General features: G+C 51.1%; 1 protein-coding gene across 1 annotated transcript in view; it reads right to left on the bottom strand.

The window, feature by feature from the left end:
- Nucleotides 1-18,282, bottom strand: part of NLRC5 (NLR family CARD domain containing 5) — a 76,744-nt gene that overhangs the window by 45,607 nt on the left and 12,855 nt on the right. Inside the window, exons 2-13 of the mRNA XM_025371131.1 lie at nt 17,771-17,889; nt 14,139-14,445; nt 12,835-12,894; nt 11,335-11,403; nt 8,171-9,821; nt 7,029-7,112; nt 6,799-6,882; nt 5,316-5,399; nt 5,088-5,177; nt 3,796-3,855; nt 1,630-1,695; nt 1,038-1,121 (exon numbers count right to left, since the gene is read on the bottom strand). Coding sequence (XP_025226916.1) covers nt 1,038-1,121; nt 1,630-1,695; nt 3,796-3,855; nt 5,088-5,177; nt 5,316-5,399; nt 6,799-6,882; nt 7,029-7,112; nt 8,171-9,821; nt 11,335-11,403; nt 12,835-12,894; nt 14,139-14,433 — 2,627 coding nt within the window. The 5' untranslated portion in view covers nt 14,434-14,445; nt 17,771-17,889. The remainder of the gene's footprint in view (nt 1-1,037; nt 1,122-1,629; nt 1,696-3,795; nt 3,856-5,087; nt 5,178-5,315; nt 5,400-6,798; nt 6,883-7,028; nt 7,113-8,170; nt 9,822-11,334; nt 11,404-12,834; nt 12,895-14,138; nt 14,446-17,770; nt 17,890-18,282) is intronic.

The following is an 18,282-nucleotide window of genomic DNA, read 5'->3' as shown; positions in this document are numbered from 1 at the left end:
AGGCGAGCGGATCACAAGGTCAGGAGATGGAGACCATCCCGGCTAACACAGTGAAACTCCGTCTCTACTAAAAATACAAAAACAGATTAGCCGGGCGTGGTGGCAGGCGCCTGTAGTCCCAGCTACTTGGGAGGCTGAGGCAGGAGAATGGTGTGAACCCAGGAGGTAGAGCTTGCAGTGAGCCGAGATTGCACCACTGCACTCCAGCCTGGGCAACACAGCAAGACTCCGTCTCAAAAACAAAAAAACAAAATAAAAAAAACCCCTAATTCCATCCTGGTTCTCCCAGTGGGACGAGGTCCAGGATCAAGAGGTGATCACCATGGCAACCCTCACCCCATCCATCTTCCCCTGAGCTGGGGCCACTCGCCCCAGAATACATCATGTCATTCCATCCTCTGCCTTCATGTTCACTTGGAGGTTTCCTGGAGGGGCGCCCTTCCTAGGGACGTGACAGAGCCTCCATCCATCCCCAAGCACTACTGTCATCGGCTCCAGCCAGGGGCTGGATGTCATGGGAATTTCTCCATCCTGAAAAAAGAAGGTTATCCCACTCCACTCTGGGAGGAGGATGAAGGGGGTGGGGGGAACCCTGAGGTTTGGAAGGCAGACCCAGGTGTGGTGGGGTTTCTACTTGGCAGATCTCAGCAAGAGAGGTAGCAGTGGTTATGAGGATGAGGCTGGGAGCCAGACTGTCTGGGCTTGAACCCTAGCCTAGACTCTTCCTACCTGTGTGGCCCTGAGCAAGTTTACCTTTCTGCAGCTTCACTTCCTCCTCTCTAAAACGTGGACAGTAACAGTGCTTACATCACAGAGATGTGAGGAGTGAATGAGAGGAGGCATGTACAGTCCCTAGCACAGCACCTGACCCAGGGCAAGTGCTGAATAGTAGCAGCTGTTACAATGATCTGATTCCCCCAAATTCTTCATGAGGCAGCATGCCCCTCCCCCACACCACTCACCCAAAGGCAAGGCCCTGCCCACCCTCTCCAACCTCCTTTCCTGGCTCCTACCCCAGGGCTTCCCGTGATACTCACTCCACTTCCTCCAGGTGAGGGCCTTCCTGGAGCAAGGCTATGAGGGTCTCTGCATCGTGGACCTGGAGCTGACACTTCTGCAGCCTTGGGTAGGAATGGGGGACAGAAGGGCTCAGGGCAAACAGCTACTCCATGGCCCCTCCAGATTCCAGTGCTAGGGAGTCAGGGGGCCCACAGAACTGGGTCTAATCTTGGCCATACCTCTTAATGGCTGGGTGATCTTGAGCAAGGGACTTAACCTGTCTGAGACTCAGTTTCCTCCTCCCTCAAAGGGGAAAAATAACGTGTACTTCACAGATATTCTAAAGAAATTACAGTGAGGTAAAGGATATAAAGCTTCTAGCACAATGCCCGGCATATATATAGCCAGGGTCCAAAGTTGTAGCTATTGTTGTTATTATTGTTGTTATTATGACAGATGCTCCCTATTCAAGCCAGAATGGGCTATCCAGGATGGGCACCACACCCGGCTAATCCTTTCCCTGTCCCTCATCTGCTTTTCCCTTTATCCTCCTTGCCCCTGCTCTCCCTCGCCTGGGACTTTCCCCCACATCATATCCCCCTCCTAAGGCAATAGATCCCTCCAAGGTACCTGAGTGTCAGGCTTCTGCTCTGAGCCCCTTTCCTCTGGCCGTCACTTTCCTGCAGGTCTGGAGCTCTGGCAAGAACAAATCAAACACTGGCCTGGGCTCAGGCATCTAGGGCTTGGTGGATCAAGCCTCTTTCCTTGGCTTCTAGAGGCTGAAGACCCTGAAGCACAGCTCAAAGTGAGTTGGTAACAAAGAAGATTGCTTACAGATGCCCAAGGTGTGATTCAGCAGAGCAGGAGGGGCAAAAGGTTTGAGGTGAAATGGAACCTTTATTCAAATTTTGGCTCTGCCATGTATAGCCATGTGGCCTTGGGCAAGTCACTGCCGTTGGCTCCCTTTTCTCTTTTCTAAAACGAGATGACAACACCTGACACATAGGTACCTGAAGGATTGAATGAGACAATGTACGTCCAAGTACCCAGCATAGGTGTAAAATCGAAGTTTAGTAAACAGAAGCTGCTATTGTCGATGATGTGATGGTCTCCATTTGTGGATGTGTTGTCTGTGGTTCGGAAGGCGGGGAGCATGAACTGTATGCAGTGAGTCCAGGCTATGGTAAACCACAGACTCTCCCCTACTGGGCTAAGGGAGCGTTAGGGGATGCAGGGAAGCTAGGACATTATGAGCCAGGTTTCACAGACTTTTTGGATTGGTGCTAACCTTTTTTTCTTTTTTTTTGTTAGAGACAGGGTCCCACTCAGTCCCTAGGCTGGAGTGCAGTGGCTCTATCCTAGTTCACTGCAGCCTCAAACTCCTGGGCTCAAGTGATCCTCCCACCTTGGCTTCCTGAGCAACTGGTACTATAGGAGTGAATCACCATGCCCAGCTATTCTTTTTTTCTTTTTTTTTTTTTTTTTGTAGAGATGGAGGTCTCACTTTGTTGCCCAGGCTGGCCTTGAACTCCTAGCTTCAAGCGATCCTGCTCCCTCAGCCTCTCAAAGTGCTGGGGTTACAGACATGAGCCACCATGCCAGCCTGTTTAATAGAACTTTCTGCAATGATGGAAATGTCCTGGCATCTGTACCACTCGCTATGGGAGCCACTAGTCACCTATGGCCATTGAGCAGTTGAAGTATAGCTAATGTGACTAATGAACTGAAAATTTCATTTTGCTTAATTTTAATTTATTTAAATTTAAATAGCCATATGGGGCTAGTGGCTATCCTATTGAGCATCACAGCTTTAAGCAGTTGGAGGGGAAAGAAAGTGACACTGGTCCTCGCGGGTCATTTTTTGAGACAGAGTCTCTCTCTCTGTCGCCCAGGCTAGAGTACAGTGGTGTGATAATGGCTCAAGCTCCCAGGCTCAAGCAATCCTCCCAACCTCAGCATCCTGAGTAGCTGGGACTACAGGCATGCACCACCACTCCTGGCTAATTTTTTTTTTTTAGAGATGGGGTCTTGCTATGTTGCCCAGGCTTGTCTTGAACACCTGGACTCAAGATATCCTCCTGCCTTGGCATCCCAAAGTGCTAGGATTACAGGCATGAGCCACCGCACCCAGCAACATTGATCCTACCTTACCAGGTCATTATACAGGCAAGGAAATTGAGACCCAGAGAAGGGAAAGAGATTGCTCAGGGGCATACATACATCTGTCTCTGGGTCTTAGCCAGGAGAGCAAAGTGTGGGAGAGCACAGTTGTCATGGTCTTTTAGGGAAAAGCAGCTTCCTTGTTTTGGCCCATCCAAGACTGGCCAAGCTGGAATCCATGCACAGCTGGAATAGCCAGCATTTGACTGCCCACTGCACGCCAACAGTGCTCTAAACTCCTTAAGTGTAGTAACTCACTTAATTCTCAGAACAACCCTGAGATGTAGGCACCATAATTGCCCTCCCTGCCTTTTTTCAGTTGTAAGGACTTTCCCAGAGTTTTCACCATCTAGTAATGCCAGTCTAACAATATCTTTATGTCATCCCCAAGCGTTTGCCTTCCTCTGAGACTTCTGGGGATGCTTTCTTCCCCAGGGACCAGATGTGGTCTGGACACGCTAGAGGAAGTCAAAATCCTTTGCCAACCTAAGCAGTAATTCATTCCTCAGTGCAGCAGTGCAGGAAGAATCCCCATATCCCAGCTCTTCCTAGTCTCTTGGTCACCTTTCCCCTCAACTGCCTGAGCCCAATTGCTTCTAAAGATAGTCCCAGACCCACCGCCTCTTGGCTTCTTACCTTTGTAGCTCTGCAGTTGTCTCTGTGGGCGGGGAAAGAAGGAAGATGAGGTCCGCCTTCCTGCAGGATCAGATACCAAACCATGAAACCCAGGGACTGGAAACCAGTACATCACCCATCACAGGCACACCCTTTTCTGCCCTAAATGTCCAAACATCCAGATGAAGCTGATTTTGCAATTGACAGGGAAACATAACAGAACCAGCAAAAGTGCTTCAAATCAGGCATGTGAAATACTGATTATGTCTTTGCTTGATGAATCCTGCAAGAGTCTTTTAAAAAGTCATAAAAACAATTTTCAAAGAAATATAATAAAAATTAAGGATTCTGTGAGTTTTTTCTTTCTTTTTAAATTTGAGATGGAGATCTCACTCTGTTACTCAGGCTCGAGTGCAGTGGTGTGTTCACACCTCACTGCAGCCTCAACCTCCAGGGCTCAAGCAATCCCACCTCAGCCTCCCAAGTAGCTGGAACCACAGGCATGCACCACCATGCCCCACTGATTTTGTTCATTTTTTGTAGAGACTATGTTGCCCAGGTTAGTCTTGAACTCCTGAGCTCAAATAATCCTCTTGCCTCAGCCTTCCACAGTGTTGGAATTACAGGCATAAGCCACTGGGCCAGGCTGAAATTTTTTAACAGAAATTTTTATGATTAAGAAGCATGACACCTAACCTACCCCTTGATCCAAACTGGCTATGTTGGTTCAGCACCATGGAGGGCAACACATGGCTAACTATTCCTTAGGCTATCCCTGTGCTTCGTAGACTTATTGACTCATTCCCTTATCCACCTATCCATCCATCCATCCATCCATCCATCCATCCATCCATCCATCCATCCATCCATCCATCCATCCATCTTTTCATACACCCGTCCATCTTTTCAGCTAGCCATCTATCCATTCATCCATCCATTCATCTATCCATCCATCCATCTTTTTATCCATCCATCTTTCCATCCATCCATCTTTCCATCCATCCATCCATCCATCCATCCATCCATCCATCCATCCATCCATCCATCCATCCATCTTTACATTCACCCATCTATCTTTCCATCTATCCATCCATCCATCCATCAATTCATCTTTTCATCCATTCATTAATTCAATATATACCAAGTACCAGGTGCCAAGCCTGAGCTAGGTTCTGAAGGTAGAGCTGTGAGTAAAACAGTAGGGCATGCACAGATTTATCTTGCAGACGAGGGGCCTCCTCCATTTCCCATCCCACTTTCCCCTCCCCTTTTCTCAAGGTCCTGAAGGCCAAGATCCCCTTCCTTCTGCTCACCTGGCCTGAAGCATCCTGATGGTAGGACACGTGACTGCCACCCTTGCCAAGCAGAGTAGGGTTGACACGCAGACGCTGTTGCCGCTCAGGCTGCATGATTGTGGCAAAGGTGTCAGGAGTGGAATCCCCTATCCCATGGGCCCCAGACCTTCCTTGCCTTGTAAGGGAGTGGGGTGACTCAGGCATAGAGAGGGACTGGGCTGCAGGGGCAGTGGAAAGATCACTTACTCAAGCTTCCGGAGCCGTGGTAGGTGAGGGAGAACCTCCACGATGTTTAGCACCACCTGGTCACTGAGCTGGTTGTCCCGAAAACTGCAAGGAGACGAAGGCCCAGTCTCTCTACCCTGGGGTTGGGGCACTTGCAAGCCCCAGTTAGCAAGTGACAGGATGGCCACCCTCATGTGCGAGATATAAGACAGGGGCCCAGAAAGAGCTGATGACCTGCTCGCTGGATTCCAACAGGCACAGCTAGGAGGAAAGGCCCTCCGCTGGCCTCACTTCTGGGTCTATTTGGTTCCTGTAGGGAAGATTTTGCCTGGTGGCTCAAGGAATCTAGAAGAGAGACTGATGGCCTCTTCATGAAGTGCAATGAGGAGACCCAGCACCCTGCTCCCAGGGCTTATGTCTGGGATGTGTCTGAGGCCCGCAGGCAATGAGTAAAGTCTAGACTGGGATGCTGCAGGCGTCGCTTCCAGTCTCAGCTGTGGCCCTGACTCACCCAGAGCCCTGAGCCAAGCACATTCCTCTCTGACCCCACTTTCCCCACCTGTTCACAAGTCAGCCCTGCCTGGGTTCCTAGCTGGGGAGACTGATGAGCTGAGGGGAGTGAGGGTGATTGAGAACAATGGTAGGTGATGGGAGACAAAATTAAAGTCACCCTCAATAGCCAGGAAAAAGTGTCAACAAGTTCAATACTTCTGAACCCTTGCCTAATCACTGTTCACAGATGCCCAGCCGAGACGACAATAGGGACTGTGGTCCAACTTATTATTTTCACTCAACAAGTGCTGAACCTTAGTGACAGGCTGCATCTGTGTGGATGAAGGAGTGCCTTCTCTAAATGTCATAAAAGTGCCATATAAACTAGCAGCGTCCTGCCAGTGAGGAGGGTCACCGGTCCCACTACTCCCCATGGTACTCAGTCCCAGACACAGGGCAGGAGTATATTTGTGCATATGAGCTTAGTTAGTTACAGTGTGCTGGCATCTAAATGTGTACATGCAGTTAACTGTATATGTGTGCGCTGCATACATGTGCATACCTATGAGTGGGCATGTGTGGGTGCATATTCTTGCATGTGCCTGTGTACTTCTGTGCAAGTGTAGACACGTGTGCACAAATGTGAAGGTGTGCAGTGCTTCATGTAGTTATGTGTACCCACAGTGCCTGATTCCTGCCTACGCACTGCCATTCCTTCTCCTGGGATTGCAGAAAGAGGGATAACATAAGGGATAACTTAACACTCATGCTCCTCCAAGATGGTCCAAAATTTTAGATGAAGGAAGCCTTCCTCTGGGGACTCTGGGAGCCTTGGGTTTGGACTCAGCCCTACTGAGTACTTGGACTGATGCCTTCCCTCTCTGGGTCTCAGTGAAAAACTACTGGTCAGACTTGGAGGAACATGCAGGCCCCAGGCAGGCCCCAGGGGGACTCTGGGACCTGGGCAGTGACTCATCTCCCCAGCCAGTGAGCTCTCCTGGAGACCACTCACCTGACTTCTTCCAGCTGTGGACAGAGAGGCAAAGCTTTCACCAGGTGGCTGATGCCTCGGGCAGTGATCTTACTTCCTGCTAACCTACAGAGTAAGCAAAGATGGTAGGGAGGAACGAGGAGGGGAAAAGGGCGAGGCCAGGAATCTGCCTTGTGTAGGATTAAGGAGAGGGAGGAGAGTACCAGGCATCCCCAGCTGAAGACCCTTCTCAGCTCCAAGGCCTGGCTCACCCCAGCATCTGCAGTCTCCCCATTGTCGGCAAGCTCCTGGAGAGGGCTTCTGCAAAGGCATCTCCACACTTCCTGCTCTTAAAACTGCCATGAAAAGAAGCAAAGTGTCAGAGGATCAGTGCTGGGCAGAGCTGAGAAGTCATCGCCACTCCCTCAGACAGATGGGGCTTAATGCAGTAGTACTAACAAATACATATTATGGCCGAGACTTCTAATCGTCCACCAAAGCCCATTCTCCACTTCATCTACAGCAATAGAGCTATTGTGAGGAACATGGTTTCCCAGCCAGAGATCACATTTCCCAGCCTCCCTTGCAGCTCAGTGTGGCCAGGTGACTATGTTCTCACCAACGGAATGTGAGTGGAAGGGATGTGTCCTAGTTCTAGGACTGAACTTTAATGCATTGGCATGTTCCTCCATGCTCTTTCCCTGTTCCCAAGCCAGAGCACAGATATACCCATGACCTAGCTTTGACTGTGCAGATAGGATTCCCAAGGGGATAATGAAGCAAAATGGGAGGGACCTGGGTCCCTGCATGACTGCGTGGAGTTGAGCCATTCCATTGACCTGGACCACCTACCTCTGACTCTTCCATGAGAGAGAAATAAAAGTCTACATTATTTAACCTTCTGTATTTGGGGAGGAGGTTTCTCTGTTACTACAGTCTAGCCTTTTCTCTAGCTAATATGCACACCGAGCCTTTGCTCTGTGCCAGGCACTGTGCTACAAAGTGTTTTTTCATGCATTATCCCATCTCATTCTCGCAATGACCATATGAGTTGGCTATTGTTACAGATTCGTTTTAGGAATGAAGAAGCTCTGGCCTAGACAGTGCGCATGTGTGTGCTCCATGCACCTGCCCAAAGTCCAACAGCCTCTATCGACACAGCCTGGATCTGAGGCTTCAGCCCATGATTAACAGACAGAGATTGAGAATCCAGAAACCACAGACAAGAGGAGGATCCATTTGGACTCCAGAGGTCCTGTCAAGGCATGGAGCTTCCTCTCTTGCATTGCAAGCCATTCTGTTCTGATATTCAAGATTCCTATCCAGTCCCCTTGGCAGAGGTCTGCCGGACTGGTTGGCCTCTGCTCCCCCAAAAGCCCAATCCCCTCCCCGGGCCTCCTCCACTCTTACTCACCTGAGATTCTCTATCTGCCCACAGCCTACCAGAGCCTCAGGGCAGTGGGGCTCCAGGGGACAGCCATCAAAATCCAGGTGGATGGGAGCCTCCCTGTGCTCTAGGATGTTGGTCAGGGTGGCCAGGTCGGTGCAGGTCAGTGGGAAATTGTGGAAGGGTAGTTGATAGGGGAGGCTTTGTGCAGTGAGACTGGCCAGCTCAGGCTCCTGTGTCTCATTCACACAGTGACACAGCTCTACAATCTTTGGCCCTGTGAGCTTGCGGGTGGCCAACTTCTTCAACACCTGCACTACGGCAGCCTGCTTGGTGCCCACGCAGTCCTCATTGCCCTGCGCCAGGTGACTAAGAAAGGGGCGGCAGGTGCAGGATGCCAGGCCTGCCAGGAAGGTGGGGAGGTGGTCTGAGAGGTCCAGTCTAGCTTTGGTCCTCTGTACCCAGCGGGAATGGAGGGTAACATGCTGGGTAAGTGTGTCTTTGTCCACCTTGGGGCTGGCCATCAGGTGCAGGGCAGCAAGAAATTCCTGCAGGCTGACGTGGGTGAAAGCATAGCCTGTCTGCTGGTGCCCAGGGCCTGTGCGGACGCAGAAGGAGGTCAGCAGGCTGTGAGTGGCCCCAAAGGCTATCAAGGGTGGAGCAATATCTTTTGCATAGAAGATAACCTTCCCTGTCTCCAGGCCCCTCAGGGCCACCTCCCCCAGGTCCAGCAGGGATGTGGTGGGCAAGTGCCCACGGGGGCTGAGGGCGAGCACCATCTGCATATACAGCTGAGTCATGGTGGGCAGGAGGGCCACAGACTGGCCTGGGGCATGGTCAGGAAGCAGATGGTGGAGGCAGAGACAGGCGACTTGGCACAGCGCAGGCACCGCACACAGGCTTCGGAGACGCCCATTTGTCTGTAACTCCGCTACGGCCCCCTCCTGCAACGGCTGGGCGCTGAAGAAGTGATTCACATATTCTTCCACCCGTGGCCCATCAAAGCCCAGCATGTAGACCATGGCTGCCTCTGCAGGGAGGCAGGCGGGCAGCTTCCCTGGACGGGAGGTGGCCATCACTCGGCAGCCGGGCAGGAGGGTCCCACGGCAGAGACGGGAGAAAAGGGTGAGGACTGAGCCTGGGCCATCAGGACCCATAGGCTGGAGGGCCTCATCTAGCCCATCAAAGATCAGCAGGACTTGGTCAGCGTTCTTCTCCAGGTACTGGAAGACAGCATCAGGGTCCGACTCAGGGCTTAGGTACAGATCAAAAAGGAGCTGGGACAGTGTCAGGAACCTCGTGATCAGGTTGAGCTGGCGGAATTCAAAAAGGAACAGGGCCTGGAAACAGTCCAGATGGCCCTCTGCCCACTTCTGGCAGAGCCGGTGGGCCAGCGTGGTCTTGCCCATGCCGGCCTTCCCCAAAAGCACGGTCACCCTTGGGCCCTTGTTAACCCTGGTGTTGAAGAGGTCCGAGATGCTCACGTCAGTGCCATCTTCCACCTTGAGGTCCCCCATAATGGCCCCCTCCTGAGTGTCTAAGGATGCTGTGGCCCGGCGCAGGATTGGAGGTACATAGACCTGGTGGAAGGCGTGGGGCTGCCCTGACCCAGGGATTCGGCTTCCATAGCGCTGTTGGGCAGAGGTCCGCAGGAGCTGCAGGTACTTCTTGGCCAACTCTGCAAGGTGCAGGGACATGGCATGAAGACAGGACCCCCTGGCCCTCTGCTCATGTCTTCTTGCCCCAGTATTGGGCTGTTGGGAACCTCTAGCCCTAGGTGTGTATGTATGATGGGATGAGGGTGGGGGTGTCAAGAGCACCACAGGGGGATCTGTGCCACCCCAGCTTCCAGGAGGAATCAGTTCTAAGGGAGCACAGGCTCTCTGGTAGCTATTTAAACAGGCAGGTGGGAATGGAGAAGTGTGGGTCGTGGTTCTATCCATTCTGCAACAGTACACGTGGTGTAAGGGTTCAGTAAGATGCGGGGAGGGGAATAGGGCACCTCCTTTGCAACATCTCTTTTTTTTTCCTTTTTTTTCCCTCCCAGAGACAGAGTCTCAGTCTGTTGCCCAGGCTGGAGTGCAGTGGCATGATCCTAGCTTACTGCAGCAGCAAACTCCTGGTCTCAAGTGATCCTCCTGCCTCAGCCTCCTGAGTAGCTGGGACTATAGGTGCACACCACCACACCCAGCTAATTTTTGTATTTTTAGAAGAGGCAAGATTTTGTTATGTTGGCCAGGCTGGTATTGAATTCCTGGGATCAACCGATCCACCCGCCTCAGCCCTCCAAAGTGCTGGGATTATAGGTGTGAGCCACCGCACCTGGCCCCTTTGCAATACCTTATTGAAACAACCTCTTTCTGTGATATCTGGATCCCAGTACCCCTTCCCAATATTTCAGTTCTGCAATGCCCAGGGGTGAGCACTAACAACCTGTAGGCCTAGGCGTTACTGATCAGAACTGTGGGAGCTGGGCCCCTACAGTGCCAGATGTTAACCCTTTAATTCCTGGGTCATTGAGAGGTCTCAGGTGACCCAGGGAAAGGGCTGGGGCTGCTTTTGGGGGAACCCTAGGGGGAGAGGCCAAGGTAGTGGCCTATTTTGAGTGGATGTGAATCCTCTGGTTATGGCCATGGTTGGCAGCAGTGGGGACAGAGAGGGCTCCTGTTAGTGGGACAACTAGTGGAGAATGAGGACCATTCTGAGAACTGGTCAAGAATGAGAGAAGTCCCCTCTCCTCTCACTGGCCTGGCCTGCCCTAAACAGCTCCCCATGGGCCCCCAGGGCCTCTGTCTTGGGGGTTTCTCCCAGGCCTCCTCACCCCTCCCCATCCCTGCTCACCCCCAAACTGGTCTCCTCCCTGGGTCTCCTTCAACACTGAGGACATAGGGTGTCCCTGGAAGAGCCTGGATGGTAAAGCTGAGACCTGTATGGTGCTTCCAGCTCCTTCAGCGGAGCCCTCTCGAGAGAAGTCCCCATGCAGCCAGATGGGTGGGGAGACCCTTCGCTGCCAGCCCAGCCTTCTCCTCTGCCTGTGCAGGACCTCCAGTCCTTTTCTCCTGGCAACTTGTGAGACAAGAGTCACTGGGCCTCTGGAGGCTTGTTGGCAGGGGACAAGGTCCAGGGTCCAGGTCCTGGCCCCCAGGCAACCCCATCTCTCTGTTTAGGTTCCTCCCCACACTGGTACCCACCTAACTGCTGCTTCCTGCACTGCTTCCGGCGGGGTGAGGACCCACAGCTCTGATGTGGGCGCTTCAGGCCTGAAAAAGCAAAGGAAGGGGTGGAGGAGCCAGGTCTGGGGATCTGGGCTGAGGGGGTACCCGGAACCTTTGGGGAACTCCAGTCCACAGACAGGTGGCAGGCAGCGAAGTGCAGGGACTGGAAAGGCAGGCAGCAGGCAGAGGCTGGGTCAACATCAGCTTCTATTTGCAGAGGGGACTTCTAGGCCCCCCATTGGGAGGTGGATGTTCTGGGCCTGGCAGTCTTGCAGTCCAGGATGCAGGAAGCATGGCTGACAGCCAACAGCCCCCAGAAACACTCAGCTCCAAGCACTAAATGGCCATCTGTCCATCAAGGAAGGACCAAGCTCTATGGAAGCCACCGCTGGTCATATAAGTGAAGTTCCCAGTGAGTTTGGCTGGGCCTGCAACCTCCCTCCTGTGTTAGTGTTTTATCATCCCAATTTCTTATCACCCACATTTCCTTACTTCCCTTAATGATTTCCTGAGTCTTGTCTCATTGCATGGATTTTCAAGAATCACTTTAATGCCTTTCTGGAAGAGTTTGAGAAAGGAAGAAGGAAAACAAGAAAGAATGGGACCAAGAAACGAAGGGAGGGAGAAAGGAAAGAGGACTCAGGAAAAAATTTTAAGAAGTCAAGCAGGGTCCTCCTACAGCTCCCACAGCTAAGCTAAGTGACCAATGGGAACAGCCCCTGGAGCAGGGCCCTGGGCTCCTTGCCCAGCTAAGAGGCTGGAACCAGTTCGAGAGCACTTCAATATCTTAACAAATCCTATATTAAAAAGGGACTCACTGGTCAAATATCAATCAGATCTGGTTACAGCCATGAGACAATGATGCCAGTTCGGTGATATAGGCCTATTGCACCAGGGACTTGGACAGTTTTGATTCACTAGGGAGCTGAGATTACAGGGTGGGTTTTCTGTTGGCATTACTGCCAGGCACAGTGATAATTAAAGTCAATGCTTCTGTAGAAATCAAGGTGCCGAGACGAAAGTGTGACCCATGAATCAGTAGGTGGTCATTATTTAATCACTGGCCCTTCTGAGCTCCTTCAGAAAATCAGCCACAGGCACCCCCGGTGAAGACACCAGCTGTGGGTGAGTGTCAAGTCCAAGGTGTACAAGTGAAGCCTGATGCTTTGGGGCTGGGAGATGAGGCCCTGCGAGTTGAGGGCAGGAAAGTGAGAACAGGCTTCCCGAGGGGCTCCAGGTTAGACCCTTGAGAATTGGTAACAGGACAAGCCAAAGCCTTGAAAGTCACAGCAGGAGGAGGTGGGGCTGGGAGACACAGTTAGGGGCTTGACACACTTGCAAAAGGGTCAGGGACAGACGAGGAGCATGGCCTATGAGAAATGGCTGTGACCAGCCACCTCCAGCCTCCTCCAGCTTGGAAGTGGGGACTTCACAGTGCTCACCACCCCCTTCCCACCCCCCAACTCCAGTTCTCACCTTGATGGAGCTGAGATTCAGGTAGGCTTTTCCCCTCAGCTCCCAGCTGGCTGGTGAACCCTGCAAAAGAGAGGAGAGTGTAATGTGGTATGGGGCTGTCGTGGGATGCTGGCGACCAGCTCTGGCCTGGTGCCTGGCTCAGGGCTCATCCCACAGGGTGGGTACCCAGCAAAGAAGAAATAAACTGAACACTCAGTTATCTGTCGTGGAGAAAATGTGGTGATGAGCTTTGAAGGCAGTGGTGGGCAGAAACGTGTATATGCAAGTGCATGCAAATTGATGTATGTGTGTGCACAGGCGTGCATGTGTTATGCATGTGTATATGGGTTTATGCACATACCCACATGTATACACACTGTGTGTACCTGCATATGTCTGCACATGTGTGCATGTGCCGCCCAGCCTCCTGCGTGTCCGACACTGCCTTGAAGTAGAGTTCTTAAGTGAGTTCCCATTTTCTCTCCAAGGACGCTGTTGCCCCTCAATGTCCTGTGTTTCCCCTCAGTGCTGTGCAAACAGAAGGTGCCCAAGAAATCCCCACGGAACTGAACAGAGTTAAACCTGACTATCTATCAGCAGAAGGCAGAAGGCGCTCCCCGTCACTCTTTCTGACCGTGTTGCAAAACAAACGAACAAAACACCTCTAGCCAGGTGTGACGGCTCACATCTGTAATCCCAGCACTTTGGGAGGCCAAGGGAGGAGGATCACTTAAGGCCAGGAGTTCAAGACCAGCCTGGGCAACAAAGTGATGTCCTGTCTCTAGAAAAAAATGAAAAATCAGCCTAATGTGGTGGCGTGCACCTATAGTTCTACTGTAGTCCAAGCTACTTGGGAGGCTGAAGTGGGAAGGATCACCTGAGTCCTGGAGCTGGATGCTGTAGTGAGCTATGATTGTGCCACTGTGCTCCAGCCTAGGCAACAGAGCAAGACCCTGTCTCGAAAATAAAAAACAAATAAACAGCAAAAACCAACAAGAACAACAACAAAAAACAACCTCCCCTACCAAAAAAGAAAGAAAGAAAGCTCTCGGGTATTATGGGCTATGTGGGATTTTGTGGCTGGAAGCAGTCACTCAGCAATTCAAGCAATTCGAGTGAAGCCAGGTGGAAGGAGGGGTCCTCCAGGCCCCAGCAGATTTGGGCGCATTAGGGAATTTGTTCTGGGAAATGTCCAGAAATACAGAATTGAGATCCTGACTCGGTTACACCCTGTCTGTGACTCAGGTGGGTCCCTGGGCTCCCCCTGACTCTCCATGACACAGGTGCTGGCCTGGCTGCTTTGCGTCTCTCACACCTGCCCTTACCATCATCACAGCCAAAAGTACTCAGCAGCAGCACCTCGAGTTCCAGAGGCACCTCCAGCTGCATGCACACACAATGAATGAAAGACTGCCAGGTGGCCGAACCCTGGACATGCAGCTTGTTGAGTTGTAGGATGACTCTCTGTTCAGGGTCCAAGGTCTCGTTCCTGGAATCCAGGTCTGTGTTGGGGAGGAAGAACTTCATCTTGGCGTTCAGCCATTCTGGGTCTTTGCTGAGCAGCCTCACAAGACAGCTCCACAGGTTCTTGTTGCCGAGCTGGAGGTCAACGGGGTCCATAAGGAGCCGGCCCTGGAGGGACAGGGAAGATAGGTGAGTTGAGGGGGACAGGTAAACTGGGGGCAGATGAGCTGAGGGACAGGGGAACTGGGGGACAGGGGAGCTTGGGCACAGGTGAGCAGGGGACAGGCGAGCTAGGAGGAAAATAAACTGGGGGACAGGTGAACTTAGGGCAGGCAGGTGAGCTGGGGGGCAGGGGGACTGGAGGGAAGATGAGCTGGGGAACCAGTGAGCTGGAGGACAAGTGAATTGGGGGCAGGTGATTTGGGGGACAGGGGAGCTGGGAGGAAGATTAGATGGAGAACAGGTGAGTTGCGGGGCACGTGACTTGAGGGCAGGTGAGTTGGGGACAGGTGAACTAGGGGGAAGGTGATCTGGGGAAGGTGAGTTGGGGGATAGGGGAGCTTCTGGGGAAGTCAAGCAGTCAAGAACTACTCCCTACATCTGAGCAACAAAAAACAGGCAGGGAAGTGGCCTCTCCATGGAGTCTTGATGTCTCTGCCCAGGAATCGGCTCCAGAGATCAGTCTGTTTCTTCCGCTCCCCCTCCCCACTCCATTTGTGCCTACATCCTGGCTCTCTGGAATGGCCTAGTTCATGCCCTGTGGACAGTCCGCTGAGGATGTATTACTCATTCTTGTTTCCGTGAACTATTTATGCTGCTCTCAGTCTGAGCTAACCTCATGGCAGAGACAACTAGTTGTCTCCCAAAATCTGTTCTTCGCTTCTTCCTCAGTATTAGAACTACTAAACATTCTCTGGTCATCCAGAATAGATTATTATTTCCCAGTCTCCCTTGCAGTTATAGGTAGCCATGTAATTTGGCCAGTGGAATGTAAGTGGAAGTGTTGTCTATTCTTCTTTACTCCTTCCTGTTGGCTGGAATGTCGATGGGATGGCTGGATCTTGGGCAGCCATTTTGAATCATGATGTGGAACCCATACTGAGCTGCCCATCTGCCCTGTGCTCATTGACTTTGGACTTCTATTACATGGCAGGGAAATACACTTCCATTCTGGTTAAGCCACTGTTGTTTAGTGTTTTCTGTTACTCACAGTGAACTCTAATCCTAGCTAACACAGACCATCACCTCTTTTGCTAAGCCGATTCTCTCCTTCCGAACTGGAACTCTTTTTTTTTTTTTTTTTTTTTTTGAGATGGAGTCTCGCTCTGTCACCCATGCTGGAGCGCAATGGTGTAATCTCGGCTCACTGCAGCCTCTGACTCCTGGGTTCAAGCGATTCTCCTGTCTCAACCTCCCGAGTAGCTGGGATTACAGGTGCACACCACAATATCTGGCTAATTTTCGTAATTTTTCATAGAGATGGGATTTCAACATGTTGGCCAGGCTGGGCTCAAACTCCTGACCTCAGGGTGATCCGCCCACCTCGCTTTCCCAAAGTGCTGGGATTACAGGTGTGAGCCATCATGCCTGGCGGAACTGGAACTCTTAAATCACCTCCTTATAGAAGTACCAATAGAGGGCAACAGGCATTTACACAACGAAAGCCTAAACAATGTGCAGTTCCTTTGATTCAGTAATTCCATTTCTAGTACTCTAGAACTGGGAAACAATTGGGAAACAATCATGAACATATGTACAAGATTTAGTTACAAAGATGTTCACTGCAAGACTATTTATAATGATTAAAAATTGGAAACAACCTAAACGTCTAACAGTTGAGGACTGGCCAACTAAATGGGGGTCCATCATCTAGTGGACCATGCTATCACATTTCCAGATGTACCTTCTTGTACTATTTCCTTCCTCATAGCAGTACCCACTTGGAAAGCACTCACTGTCTAAGTGCTTTATATACTTCATTTTAGCCTCACAACTCCAGAGAGTCCACCTTTAACTCTGAAAAGAGTAGGAGGTCCACCCAAAAGCCAGCCTTCCCAATCCCCAGAGGCTGAGGCCAGTACTGTGTGTGCTGGGGTTTGGAGCAGCAGAGACATACTTGTATGTGCCGCCAGCCCCACTGGTCATTTCTCCTCGACTGGGCTAATCTCAGGAGGTCCTTACTCAGGCAGAGTCTTAGAATTTATGAAACATGCTCACACCATGATCCTCAGGCAGGGATCACCATCTCCACTAAACAGATGGAAAGACCATGGCCAAGGAAGGGCAAAGGGTGTGCCCACAGTCACACAACAAGTCCATGACAGAGCCAGGAGCAGAACTGAGGTTTCCTGCCTCCCGGGCCAGTAAATTTCCAAGGCCTTGGAGGCCTGGATGGCTCCAGACAAGGCTAAGTCCCTGGATTTTGTGTGATCTCAGAAAAAGGATGTGGCCATAGCCTAGGGCATAACTTCTTTTCCAGGCTATGGTGTCCAGCATCCATGTTGCCCATGAAGAAATGGTCCAGGACAGCGTGGCACCAGATGGAAGTAAGTAGTGCCTGGATGGTGTGATTTCTGGTGATGTTTCTCATCCTCAAATTTATCCTCCAGCCAGTCTAACACAATACCTTTGTTTCCATCATTAGTGTTCTGTCCCCTTAGGATATGACACAAATCTCTTTAAGGCTAACCATCTTCGGGAGAAAAAGCACATGGCATCATTATCAGTCACTGAGATTTCCATGGGGAATAATCTTGGAGACAGAGGACGATGGTTGAAAGATCCATGGCCCAGCTCTGTTACTAATTCTCTATGGTAGGCATTTGGGCTGTTCACAGATACTCTTTCTCCTCTTTCTAGGCCTTTGGTGGGATTACACTTCTCTGCCTCCTTGAAATTGGGCACAGCCATGAAATTTGCTTTGGTCAATGAAATATGCTAAAAAAGACTCATGTCATGCCTGTGTAGATGTTTTAAGAACCAAGGTGTGATTCACAGTAGTTTTTCTTTTTTTCTACTCCAGGGGCCAGAAATATTGCAAATCATGGCTACCCTGTTAGCCTGAGTCTGGGAGAGAGGATGATGTGGAGGAGCAATCCCAGTCAATCCACACCAGACAGGAAGCAAGAGCAGCAAATAAACTTTTGTTGCTATGAGTCACTGGGACTTTGGAGGGTGCATGTACTGCAGTGTAACCTGGCCCATCATAACTGATACACTCATAGCGTGACCTTGAGCAAGCCTTTTTCCTACATAAGCCTCAGTCATACCATCTCTAAAATGGGTAGATTAGATGCTGTCTCAAAACTCTTCCTGATTTTCTGTGTCTGATCATTACATTCTCATGCGGAATGATGGTCAAGGGCAGGTTTGTTGTGTTGGGGGCAGCCCAGTAAGCAGATTTGGGTAGGGACTAGTCTTGGCAGCAGGAGAAGAGTGAAGAAGTAGATAGGAGGGGAGAAGAGGAGGTGAAGGGGAGAGAAAAATCACCTACTTGGTCTCCTCATTCATGATAGGTGCTCTAAGGTCCCCACAGAGAGGGTCTCATGGGTGTCTGGGCTATGTCCTTGTGCCTTGAGTTGGATTGACAGGTTGTTTCCATAGTGCAGCTCCCTAAGGGGAGAGAAGACAGGGAGTTGTCCCCACTATTCCAGACTCCAAAAGGAATGCTGTAAACCAGGCACCAGCCCTTGCCCCTGCCTGCCGGAGACACCTCTGAGAACACTGGATCCAGACACAGTCCCTCCAACTCCATCTGTAGACCTTGTTCTTCCCTGACTGCAGCTCCTTATGTCCCTGGGTTTACGCAGCCTAACTTTCCTTGATGTCACCTCCTGCCACACCTGGCTCAGAGGATGCCCCTCTTCCTCCTCCAATTCAGATATTCACCTTACAATGTCCTTTGGCATCACAATGAGCCCTGCAAGTTAGCAAAGTTATTTTTGGTCATTTATTCAGATGATAATGAAATAATCCTTACTGCAGATGCCAACTTTCGCCCCCAAT

Source organism: Theropithecus gelada, chromosome 20, assembly GCF_003255815.1.
Source record: "Theropithecus gelada isolate Dixy chromosome 20, Tgel_1.0, whole genome shotgun sequence".
NCBI classification, from domain to species: Eukaryota; Metazoa; Chordata; class Mammalia; order Primates; family Cercopithecidae; genus Theropithecus; species Theropithecus gelada.
This window is presented reverse-complemented; position numbering and strand designations above follow the sequence as displayed.